General features: G+C 40.9%; 1 protein-coding gene across 1 annotated transcript; it reads left to right on the top strand.

Annotated features, from left to right (window-relative positions):
* Window positions 1-404: 404 nt before the first annotated feature.
* On the top strand, window positions 405-12,094 carry faah2b (fatty acid amide hydrolase 2b). Its single transcript, XM_031289835.2, has 11 exons — window positions 405-766; window positions 1,862-1,944; window positions 2,278-2,414; window positions 2,672-2,881; window positions 3,267-3,386; window positions 4,867-5,002; window positions 8,055-8,172; window positions 8,289-8,408; window positions 9,553-9,664; window positions 10,562-10,750; window positions 11,688-12,094. The coding sequence occupies exons 1-11, from the start codon at window positions 575-577 to the stop codon at window positions 11,861-11,863; spliced, it is 1,593 nt and encodes a 530-aa protein (XP_031145695.1). The 5' UTR covers window positions 405-574; the 3' UTR covers window positions 11,864-12,094.
* The last annotated feature ends 679 nt before the right edge of the window (window positions 12,095-12,773 follow it).

Below are 12,773 nucleotides of genomic sequence, written 5' to 3'. Positions count from 1 at the left end.
GAGATGTGCTTGAAAGTCCTGGAAAAAACAACTACTACTAGGTGGATGTTGAGTTAACATTTTTTTCAGCTCCAGTTTTTGTAAAGGTTCACTGTAAAATAGTGAAAATTCAAGTCCTTTTTTTCTTAACAATATAGAAAACAAATCAGCATTACAGTCAATATGGTACAGCTACAAAACAAAGTCAACTTAAATGTAAAATAGTAATAAATACTAAATAAATTATACAATGTGCAGGGTTTACATACAAACATATTTTTGTTTTTCATAAATGTTATAGATTGTATTTGAGATAAAGGTCTACTAACAATAAATACGTAGGCGTTAGGCTTTATAACGTTAGTAGCCCTACCCATACGAAAAAAGGAGGCAAAACAACAATTTCCGGTTCTATCCTCACTAACCTGTGCTAGTAACTTGATAGCAAGTATATCTTCAGCCGCTGTTTGCTAAGAGGAGTTCTGTGTTGCCTGATAATCGTCTTGCTAGAAGGAGTCGTCGTACTGGGCAACAGAATCGCCGTGACCACGGCCGAACTACCGCTGACCCTCCGTCCTCTCCCCGCGGTGGAAACATGGCACCACTGAGCCTTCTGGAAAAGGCTCAGGTATGGCTCTTCAAGGCGGTCTTTGGAGTCCTCTTTACGCTGTTTCGGCTTTTGTCCCCTCGGAGACCCGTTATGTCCGGGAAGAAGCTCCCGCCCATCAGCAACCCTCTGCTGTTCGTGTCCGCAACGCAGCTCGCCAAGAAGATCCGGAGAAAAGAGGTGTGTACACGGTCAAACTCCAAGACAATCGCTGCCTGAAAAAAACAGAGTTAGCGTGACTTCGCGTTTATAAATTGTCACTTCTTACTTAAACATGTAATCTTAATGTTTGTTTAGACTCACAAAAGTTCAAGCAGTCAGTTATCTCAACATCTGGTTATCAGTACATTCTCTTACATCCCTCTAGTTTGTTTTTCAATAGGCTAAATAAAAAACCCTATTAAAGCCAAAGCTAGCTGCACTTCTGCTCCACTCTTTAAGGATCTTTCCCCAACGGTTTTATTTTCTTTCCAAGCCTAAAAGGCTTTATAATGAGACAGTAGCACCTGTGAAATACCAACACCTGTGCTTCTTATTATTATACACAATATAGAGTGGACACAATAGAAGCAGCTGTTCTGTATTGTCCCTGCAGCCTTTTATAATAATAATAATAATAATAATAACATTTATTTATCTAGCGCCTTTCATGAAACCCAAGTACACTTTACAGAATTAATTATGAGGATTTAATTAAATTCATTTTAAATTAAATTAAATATCTTAATTTATTGTGACAGTATCAGATAGGTATGGGCTGGACTTTTTGTGTGTTTGTCATTACATTGTAAGGCATCCACAGTATACTGGAGAGGCACATTGAAACACCGTAATATCAATCCTACAACTTTGCAAATCTTGTATTCATTGTAAGGCTAGATTGCGGTATAGTGTGCAGGTTGTTTTTATGTATAGCTGAAACAACTAGTTAATCAATTGGTCAACTATTTTTATAATATATTATTACCCCAATTCACCTTTGTTTATTCAATATTATAAACAGAATGCTTAATAGGTGAATTGAGAAAACAACCAGCTTAGTAATGTATAATGAAAATAACTGCAGCCCTACTGTATGTCCACGCCCATTATTATGTTAGCAGAGGAACATAAAAGCTAAGCATGTTCATCTCCCTGTCCCCGTTTTTAGGACAAACCTGTTTCATATTTCACCTGGAAGAATATATTGCAATCATGTAATCTAAGCCTGGCAGTGTGACATGTTTTTCTGTTCTGTGACTTACTTACATGCACCTAACTAAAGTGTTTCTGCAGGTGTCAAGTGTAGAGGTGGTGCGGGCTTACATTGACAGGATCCAAGAAGTCAACCCTTTTGTGAACGCAGTTACAAAAGACAGGTAAGAGAATCATTCCTCCTTATCCCTACTTACTCTTTTTACCTTTTTATGTTTATTGTGCCTTGTGGGTGTATGGAGCTAAATTGTTAATTATTTATAATGCTGCCATTTTCCTGTTTTAACTTTACTCCTGTACAAAATGTACCCGTGCTATCGTCTGTCAAATTTGATATCATCTTTTGACAATCTGAAATATGTTACTGAAAAGTATATACTATAATTACATAAAGGGTATATAGTTTCCACTATGATGTACATACGTTTAAAATCAAGACTTTTCAATCAGGAATTAAACAGAATTGGGTCAAATAATTGATTTATCTCTCTGTCCAGGTTCGATGCTGCCCTCCAGGAGGCGACCCAGGTCGACAAGCTGATTGAGGAGGAAACTGGAGGAGAGGAGGTACTGGAGGACCGACTGCCTTTACTGGGAGTCCCACTCTCTGTCAAAGAGTCATTTGCCTTCCAGGGTAACTACCAGAAGTCTAACCTCCTGTCAGCCACTTGAAACCAGCCATTTTACTTTGATTACATACATCTTATAACCAGTATTTGAGTCAACATTTGATACTGATAACATATATCCACCCACATACCATTACTTTGATAGTTCAAACATACAGGTAAATAGTTGTCTGTAATGTATGTAAGATTTAGATTTTTGATTTAGATTCTTTAGTTTATTCCATGCTGTAGTTAAGCATTTTGACACATTTCCCACCTGCAGGCATGCCCTACACTTCCGGTGTCGTCTCCAGGCGAGGAGTCGTGGCCACCGTGGACGCTCCTGTGGTGGCCCTGCTGAAGAGAGCGGGGGCCATCCCAATCGGCGTCACCAACACCAGTGAGCTGTGTATGTGGTTTGAGTCCCACAACCATCTCCACGGCATCACCAACAACCCGTACGACCTGGAGAGGATACCAGGAGGGAGTTCAGGTTAGACACTGTTAGTTTAACTTTTGATAACCGAATGGTGAGTTGAAGGATCGACTTCTCTTTTTAGGGAAGGAAATCGTACACTGTTGTTGGCTTTAGGTTCAGAGTCAAGAAGCATCAGCTAATTGTCTCCAGGAATAGCCCTGGTGTTGCATGATAATCATATTACAGTACACTGCAGACACAAACACAGAGGCTCTGGCCCTGGTTCCATAAAGGGGAACTGTACCATCAAAATCTGTTTAAAGCTATAGTGCGTAGTTTCTGTCTGCCCCATGAGGAATTCTAAGTAATGACAACAAAACTGTCGGCGCATCCACATGATACAAGCCTACCAACGTATCTCCTCTCTTTGTTTATGTCCTCTTCCCTCTGCCTGTCTCAGGTGGGGAAGGCAGTATACTGGGAGCAGCAGGCTCAGTCATCGGCGTGGGCTCCGACATCGGCGGCAGCATCCGTATGCCCTGTTTCTTCAACGGAATATTTGGCCATAAACCCACTCCTGGTAAGAGAAATTAAATGTAAAAATGTATATTAAATGTTCAGTTCGTAACTGTTTAGCTGTAAAATGAGAATGTTTGCTCAAATATGTTTCTGAAAACATTTGAGGCGAGAAATAGGCAATGCAGGATTACCACTTTAACTAGCAGTTAAGAAATAGATTGTATAGCCTATTTTTTCTTTTACCATGCAACAAATGTTTTTAATTACTTCTTTTTTTTTTATATAATATTGTTTAAATGGTTTAACTGAATAATCAGTCAAAATTCTTAATGTCAGTTAATGGTTAAACAGTTAATTATTAACACCCCTAGTTGGTGGAGACCAAAAACAGAGCTAAAAAGAGAGTACGTTTGGACTAGTCTCGCTTTGCCAGACCCTCCTCCAAAGCGCGCTGGAGGAGAGTCTGGCAACTCCACATAGCATTTGGGGATGGGAGGAAAACGTGCTCTGGTTTATTGGCATTTCTTTGAACCAATCACAATTGTCTTGGGCGGTGCTAAGCACCGAAGAAAAGGCGCGGTGCCGCTGCAAAATAGGCTCGGAAGGAATTTGTTTAGGTGGAACATGTGTACGTTTAAAGTTGTTTTAGTCATGAAACAGAAAACTTATTGGACAGATCGTCTAGCTAGCTGTCTGGATTTACCCTGCAGAGATCTGAGAAAAGGTTAACCATAGTCCTCATAAATCCACCAGAGTTTAAAAAGCCCAAGGCAACGGATATCTGGCTAAACGAGTGAAATCCGGCGGATTTTCTGGCGAGGATATAGACTACATTTGGACTAACATTCATCATGTGGACACAAACACAATTCCAAATGAATGATAATGCTGCTTCGTAACTGACAAGCCATATGAACTTAAAGTGCTCATATTATGCTTTTTCCCTTTCCTTTATTGTGTTATATATCTTTTTTGTGCACGTAATAGGTTTACAAAGTGAAAAAGCCCAAAGTCCACCCCAGAGGGACTTACCATCTCCAACAGAAAACACTGTTCACAAACTCCTCCAAACAGCTCTATTGTAGTCCAGCCTTTATTTCCGTAACGAACGTTATAATGCTCGCCTAGCTGCTAGCGTGGCACGCCCTCATACTCTGCTTTTGACTGGCTTGTAGTGCTGACCTAGGTACTGTGCATGTGCGACTCCCAACAAAGATGGAACAGAAGTGAGATGCCTCACTCGGTAGCTAAACACTACCAGAGAGCTCAACACACAAAAGAGGAGCTGCAGCAATGTGCAGTACAACAAAAATATGGTGTTTTTTGAAAATTAAACTATGTAAACCTATTCTAATATAACTTCTAAATACAACTATGAACCTGAAAATGAGTATAATATGAACACTTTAAAAGGTGTTGATATGTCAATGTTGTGTTTACAGCTTGTTTCCACCGCCCCTAAATGGCCTAAATGGTTATTGCAGGTTCAAAGAGTACATTTATATACCAGGCTTCACCATGACTGTGATGTGTTTCTGCAGGTGTCGTGTCCTGGGAGAACCAGTACCCTCCCTGCACTGGCAGACATGAGGAGTACATCAGCAATGGTCCCATGTGCCGCTATGCTGAGGACCTGCTGCCCATGCTCGAGATCATGGCGGGACCCAAAGCTCACATGTAAGAGCTTAGATAATTATTTTGCTGATGCAGCACACACAGTAGGTATCTATAAATAGTTCTCTTTGCTTGTGCATTATGCAGTTATTATGTTGCCAGACTTGCTATGAAAAGCTTACTTGCAGGCAGCCGGTAGAACATGTCCTTTTAAGAGTAGCTGTTGTAATATTTCAATCAAATTGATGAGATGTGGCAATCATCAGGAGTCACACGCACATCCGTATCCCTACAATTGCCGTATAAAGCTGCCTGTTCCCATCCATTTGGATCCTTCACAAAAATGTTACTAAATGCTCAAAAGAAGAAGTCCTGCTGTTTGAAATCAGCAGACAAAAAGATAAGTTTAGCAGTGTATGTAGTCGTATTAGGAGACCTGAAACAGCTGTCAACAACGTGACGGTGTGTCAACAAGAGCAGGGATGTACTGTGACAGACACGAGAGAATGGATTGAAATGAAGTTAGTGGAAAAAAAATCTTTCTAAAGCAAACCGGTCCATAATTCTCTCTTAAGAAGAATCTGTTTGTACAAGTTTTTCTTGCATGAGGCTCAATGTTTCCTTTACAAACACTCTTCCACAGGGAAATTAGATGCAAATATATCATTTAAAATGTAAATGTCTTTATTCACACAAACCTTAATCAGGTGAATGCAAAGAACGTGAACCATAATCCAAAGTGCCTTACCGGGCCAAGAGTCCGGCAGACACCCACACCCTGACGTTATGTGTTAAAGCAGCCATATTATGCTCCTTTTCAGGTTCATAATTGTATTTTAAGGTTGTACCAGAATAGGTTTACATGGTTTAATTTTCAAAAAACACCATATTTTTGTTGTACTGCACCGCTCTCTCTCACTGCTGCAGCTCCTCTTTTCACCTGGTCTCTGTTTTAGCTACAGAGTGAGAGCTATTTTCTTCTTCTGTACTATCTTTGATTGCACTTGCACATGCGCAGTAGGTCAGATGTAGTCAGCTAGCTAGCTCCATAGACAGTAAAAGAGGCTGTTTCTACAACTTCGGTCAGTTACAACAAAGAATTTCTAATATGGGAAGAAGTTCCACTCTCTCGTTACTTCCGGCTTCTGAACTGGTTGCAGTTCCACCAGAGTTCCATATAGGGGGCGCTCACAGGCGAGTGCAGAATGAATGGGACTCTATGGAGCTATACCCCTCAAAATCCACTTTTCTCAGGATATAATTTTGTCTAGTAATTTGAATGTTGCATTTGAAAGGGGAGGCTAAGAAAATACACACTGCTGGGTGTTAGATTTTTTTAAAGTGGCTTTTTTGTTCTAAAAATGTCAATGACGTCATACACATATACAGCCAGAGATTCTGCTTTACGGCAAGCTTTGAGTCGCTTCCTTTTATTCTCTCGAGGCATCGACAACACAGCTGACAGGTAGGCTCTCCCTGTCAATACACGTGCTAGAAAGAGGTTTGCTAATGTTTTAAAGACCACGCCGAAATATTCACTCTGGCATTCTGGTTCTGCTTCGGATGCCGTCAAGCGGGATCTCCGATCGTAATCTGTCCTTCACTGACCAATCAGCATTCATTAGCAGAATGCTAGCGTGTTATGGGCAACAACGACTCAACCTGTAACAAATCGAAAGGACATAAGTACTCGTTCATTCAACTTTCGACCTATAATCCATGTTGAACTTGCAAAAACTACAATCAAATCTGAGATTTCTCATCGACAATCAGGCGAAAGAGACAAATTTAGCCGTCTAGCTCCATAGGGTCCCATTCATTTTGCACTGGAACGTGATCACCCCCAGTGGAACTCTGGTGGAACTGCAACCAAAGTAGGTACAATGGGGCTTAATAGGGAGTGGAACGGCTTTCGGTAGACGGGCTTTGGTTACAAGCAGGGCATGAAATTGGCACCCGCCCACCCACCAAATGCGGGTAACTTTTGTGATTGGCGGGTGAAACTGTCAATCTACCTGCCACGTTGGCGGGTAGCCAATGAGAATTGAGTGATTCAGACACCTATCGGTAAGCAGGGTACGCGGTTGCTTACGGGCCTGGTCCAATCAGGGGCCCGCATCACTGGAAGACATTGATTGACAGCCGGGGCCCCCTATCGCATTTTCAATACTCACACAATCCCAGCAGTCCCACGTGCAGCCACTGACCAAGCGGGAGTGAGAACGGGTAAAGTTAATTTCCTAGTTTCTGATATGAAGACGAGACGTGTCTGTGACTCGAACATCTCACATTTACCAACAAAACGTACAGCGAAAGACCGTGCAAAACATTTCAGACCGTCCTGCCAACATGTACACATTTTAACATCAATGTACGCTGTCACTGAAGCTGCTGCTGTTTCAATACTGTCGGTATTGTGGCGTAACGAGGATTATCAAGGCGGGCCCCCCTACTACAGCACATGATGACGGCGCAATGTCCACGAGTAGGCTACCATCAATAGGACAGTATAGGATCATAGAGACACAGCAATTCCTGTTTTTCACCTTTATGACACAAAAAAAAAAACTGGCTGGTAAAAAGTCCCTGTGGCAGGTGGATTTAAAAATCCACCTGCCACAGTGGCTGGTGGTCAAAAAAGTTAACTTCATACCCTGGTTACAAGGCAGGATTAGCTGGGAGACTTCTAAATGAGGGCGCACATGTAAGTAGTTGTTTTGTAGATTATGGTGAACTTTTGTGTGTTGTAGCAGTGCTTTGCTATTGAGAACGAGGTAGCATGCTAGCGTTAGCATGCTAACGCTACGAGCTAATGGTTGCGGTTAGCCTGCTCGTTTCGGCTTGTGACATCACAAACCGTGTCGATTTTGAACAGCTCACCCAGAGACTGAAGGCAGGACACATTCAGAAACCGTATCTCACTCTAAACAGCATGGATGGATTTTTTTCAAAGTTTGTATGTGTGTGGAAGTACCAGAGACACAAAATAACACCCCAAATCCCAGAAAAAGTGTTTTTTTCATAATACGGGCGCTTTAAGATCAAACCCTTGAGATGCAATGGTTCAGCTTTAATGTTTATCTAATTGGCTGTTTTTTCTTATACGTGTACACAGGTTTTCCTTAGACAGAAAGGTTGACCTGAAGAAGCTGCGGTTCTTCACCATCCCTCATGATGGCGGCTTTCCTCTGTCATACCCCGTCAGCAAAGAGCTCATGGACATTCAGAGAAAGGTGCGTTGAACTTCGGCAGACCGCCTCTAGTCTGCAAAAAAGTTGCAACATGAGTGCTGGAAAACCAGGTTTATCAGGAAGGTTTTTACGATTAAAATCCTGATGATCTTCTCCAGGTGGTGGAGCGTCTGGAGGCTGACCTCGGAGTGCAAGTCCAAGAAGTGTGTTTCCCTGAGCTCCGCTACAGCTTCCAGATCTGGAACACCTACATGGGTCTTCCTGACAAAGAGGGAAAGGTAGTTCCTCCTGACAATCTGGTCCAGAGCAGCGTGTCCCTGCATGTCTGTACAGAACATTGTGAATTATTAGTTTTCCTCATAGTAAAATTAAGATAAACAGGAAAGACAGGAGGTAAACAGGCATTAGTTACTATGCTGTTGCCAAGACTCTCTATCTAATAAAGTTAAAGAAAGCAGGCCCAGTCTTGGTCACAGGTTTTTATAGTCCGCTGCCCAGAAATGGTTCGCTAATCTGTTTAGCTGCCAGGGCATAGCACGCACACATACACGCGCACGCATGCTACGTGCTATACTTATTTATATTTCTACTCCACTACATTTCAGAAATGAATACGGTGCTTTTTACTTCTGCTTTCATCTGACAGCTATATTTACTACTAGTTACTTAAAAATATATGCATACAGATATATAAAATACAATGAAGTGGTAAATATAAGTCTTGTGCAAAAACAGGATGAAAACTGCTTAACTATTCTCACAGAAAAGGATAATAAATTATAATACTGTGCGCTTGTATCCACAAAACCCTGTGAGGTTTAACAGAGGACAGATTTTAGTGACAGTTATTATTCTGGCTGCCAGCTTTCCTTCTTTTGACGGATGTGGATTTTAAAAACAACATTTCAGGCATCAAATCTGTAATATTTTGTGTGTATTACTACGTTACTGTTTTAAGGTACTTCATGACTAAAGCCACCTACACTACTAGGTGTAGCACCACCCTTGGCGTCGACTTCCGCTCGGATTTGTGCCGAGCGCTGCGCTCAAAGTTAAAATTATTTCAACTTTGACCTCGTTGCCACTGACCTTTTCAAGGCGCAACTAATTCCAGAACATTCCTGCGCTGCACTTTGCCTCTCTGCTCTGCGCCCTACCTCGCGGTTTTGCCACGGATCATGTGTAGTCGGCTTAATAAATCCCTTACTTGTTTTAAATGAAAGCCTGGTGTTGCGCTCACAGTACAGTAAGGACAAAAGCACAGGTTAGTTGTTGAAACATAGAACAGCAACCACATGACTGACTGTCTGTTGTTGGTGAATGGTGAACAGCACAGCAGTGTGGCCACTGAAGTATAACATACTTTATGTGACCTTTAGAAAGAAAAAAAACAACTGTTATTAAAATGTTTCCTTCTCTTAGCCTCCTCAGGCATTTGCTGAGCTGATGGGGGAACCAGGTCGACCCGTGTGGCCTATGTGGGAGCTGCTGAAATGGATGATGGGAAAATCAGAGCATACCATGGCTGCTATCGGTAAGATTTTTACTAATCATTATCTATTAAGTTTTCCTGTCTTCATTTGTTCATATGTCTGTTTTGATGAGTGCATTAACACATTCATTGTTGCTAATAAAGCTGTAATACTATGGAAGTGTTCAATATTAAATAAAGAAGAAAAACATACATTTATTTTTATATGAATACATTTTGTGAAAAATATAAATAAACGAAATGAACAATTTGTGAAATTATTGAAGAAATTGTTAAAACTCAACTTATGAAATAAAGTGACATGAAACAAAACTCATTGATTTAAAAAATGCAGTTACAATATTAAAATAGGCTTGAAGTGGCCTAGTTGGATCAGTGGGTAGAGCAGGCGCACATTTACTTCAAGGCTTATGCCTCGACGCAGAGATCCAGGGTTCGAGTCCGACCTGTGACAATTTCCTGCATGTCTGCCCCCTCTCTCTTTCTCACCTAGCTGTCCTGTCAATTAAAGGCCGAAAAGCCCAAAAAATTATCTTTAAAAAAAAAATAGACGAACAAAAATCTCTAATTTAATAAGTTTTAATAATTTCTAATTTTAGAAATTGTTTAATTTATACATTTTATGTTTATTCATGTAATTATCTATTTTATAATTACATATGTATTTATCAAATATTGAACACTTTGGGGCTCCAAACAATGCTATGCAATATGACACACTACATAAAAACTGTGTGAACTGTAAAACTAACTGTAATAAAACAAAATAAATGAGTAGATAGATACTCATATTGACTGTCATGAAGTCTTAACTGATGTCATTAGATACGTTTTATAAAATCAATTTTGTACTTATTTGTAGCTGCTAAATAATAAGTGTGTGTGTGTTTGTGTGTGTGTGTGTGTGTGTGTGTGTGTGTGTGTGTGTGTGTGGTTCAGGTCTTTCCCTGCTGGAGATGACCCATGTGTCCAAACCCTCGCCCTTCATCATCCAGCAGAAGGAGAAGCTGCAGAAGGAAGTGGACAAGCTGCTGGGGACCGACGGTGTTTTACTTTACCCCTCGCACCCCCGGGTGGCTCCCAAACACCACCACCCGCTCTTCAGACCTTTTGATTTCACCTACACAGGTCAGTCCTCCTCATATTTCAACAGTCCTGTCTCAAGTGTTCAGTGCAAAAGTAATTCTTGAACACTTTCTACAAGCTGCACCTTGATTTATTTGAATATTACAATTCTCATTAAAGTTCAGACTAGCGAAAGCACTCTGCTGAGTGTTTGTTCACTGGTTCATACCACTTTTCTCTGGTAGGATTTGAAAAGTAGAAGGGCTCTTAAATTGTAGCTGGAGGGGCCACAAAAAAGCGTTTACTTAAATAATAATTTCATACTTATTTACTATATTGGCCCGAATACAAGACATTTTTTCCAAAAACAGAATAACCCTCTAAGAAAGGTCTCAAAAGCACAACATAATAAAAATGGTCAGCCTTCGTCTCGTTTGGGACAATAGTCGATAATATCTCTACAATTCATACTCGATGATAATTAAGGCTTCTTATTCTATGTGAATGCTCTAAATGTATCAAACACAATGCGTATCATTCCAATTACAGGACACATCCCAAGCTCTAGTAAAGTTGTGAAAGAAAGAGTGCTAATCACAGTTTTATCGAAATCGCAATATAGACTAGTGCAATATCCAAATCGCAGTGGAGCGCAATATTTGTTAAAGGCAAAATATGTGTCAAACCATTCTGAATTAAGTATTGTGGTGCTGCACAGATGTCCTGGCCTATAAATCGTATCCTATAAACTAAAGAAAAAACCTTTGTTTGGTACATATTCTCGCAAAACTATATACACTATAATTATTTTATTTCAATGAAAATGAGAATAATGATTGATCAATTATGATTCCCTCCAATATTGTGAATCATATCATATCGCAATCGCAATATCAGTCAAAAATAATCGCAATTAGATATTTTCCTTATATCGTGCAGCCCAACTGCAGTCTTATTTTTATTTCCACATACTCACCCGTTTATCGTTCTCTACCTCCAGCTATAATCAACATCCTCGGGTTGCCGGTCACACAGTGCCCTCTGGGTCTGGGTGAGGAAGGTCTGCCCCTGGGTCTGCAGGTCGTTGCTGGGAAGCTGCAGGATCATCTAACCCTCGAGATGGCTCTCTACCTGGAGAAGACGTTCGGAGGCTGGAGGGATCCCGGGGCCAACTAAAACCACACACTCACAAGCTGAAAACCATTACCAAAACTCCAGACTAGAGCCGGTTGGACTGAAGATTGTGGTACTCTCTTATCTGCCTTGCTGCTTGCTGTAGTACACAAAGAGGCACAATCAGAATGTTCGAGTGGAAATTATTTTTGCACTAATGAGTTGTTCCAATAAGTGTCATTCATGATTTTATAATTTACAGACTAGTACATCATGAGCACAAGCTTTAAAAAAAAAAAAAAAAAGAAAGGCTTTCATGACTGGGTATCCAATATGTTAACATTTTGATATGGTGCCAGTATGCAGAAACAGTCAGTCCTGTGTGTAGTGCAGATACCTACCTTTTATAGAACTTGAACAATTAGTTCTTCCTAGTTTTTGCACTGAAACCTGTACAGTTACATGTGCATGTGCAGTAGACCTACTGTTACTGTTGTTACTTTTATTGTATGTTAACTCGTAAAACATCAGCACGACTGCTCCAAGGTTTTAAATGCCCTGCACGCCCACACAGGTGTTTCTGTTGTTCTGACTAATTAGACTTCCGCTCAGGTTCATGCTTAGTGGAGCTAAGCTGAGAGTTTTGTTACCGGACTCCTAGTCTCGCTTTGCCAGACCTTCCTCCACCGCGGCGCTGGAGGAGGAGGGTCTGGCTAGTCCACGCAGCATTCCGGGATGGAAGAAAAACGTGCTCTGGTTTATTGGCATTTCTTTAAACCAATCACAATCTTGGGCGGCGCTAAGCGCCTAAACATAACCATTGCCGCACTGCCTGGGAGGAGACGTTGGGGGCAAAAAACACCAAAGACCGAGCAACTGCGCCTCTGCAAAATAGCCTAGGGAAGGTACTTGTTTTGGTGGACCATGTGTACATTCAAAAGTTGTTTTAGTCGTGCAACAGCAAACTCAGATT

This window comes from Sander lucioperca, chromosome 17, assembly GCF_008315115.2.
Source record: "Sander lucioperca isolate FBNREF2018 chromosome 17, SLUC_FBN_1.2, whole genome shotgun sequence".
Classification (NCBI taxonomy): Eukaryota; Metazoa; Chordata; class Actinopteri; order Perciformes; family Percidae; genus Sander; species Sander lucioperca.
Note: the sequence above shows the minus strand (reverse complement) of the source record. Positions and strands in the feature narration are given on the sequence as shown.

Coding starts and splice junctions, on each gene's coding strand:
- faah2b (XM_031289835.2), top strand. CDS start 575: ATGGCACCACTGAGCCTTCTGGAAAAGGCTCAGGTATGGCTCTTCAAG. Junction 5,003..8,054: donor GCGGGACCCAAAGCTCACAT/GTAAGAGCTTAG, acceptor ACGTGTACACAG/GTTTTCCTTAGACAGAAAGG. Junction 9,665..10,561: donor GCATACCATGGCTGCTATCG/GTAAGATTTTTA, acceptor TGTGTGGTTCAG/GTCTTTCCCTGCTGGAGATG.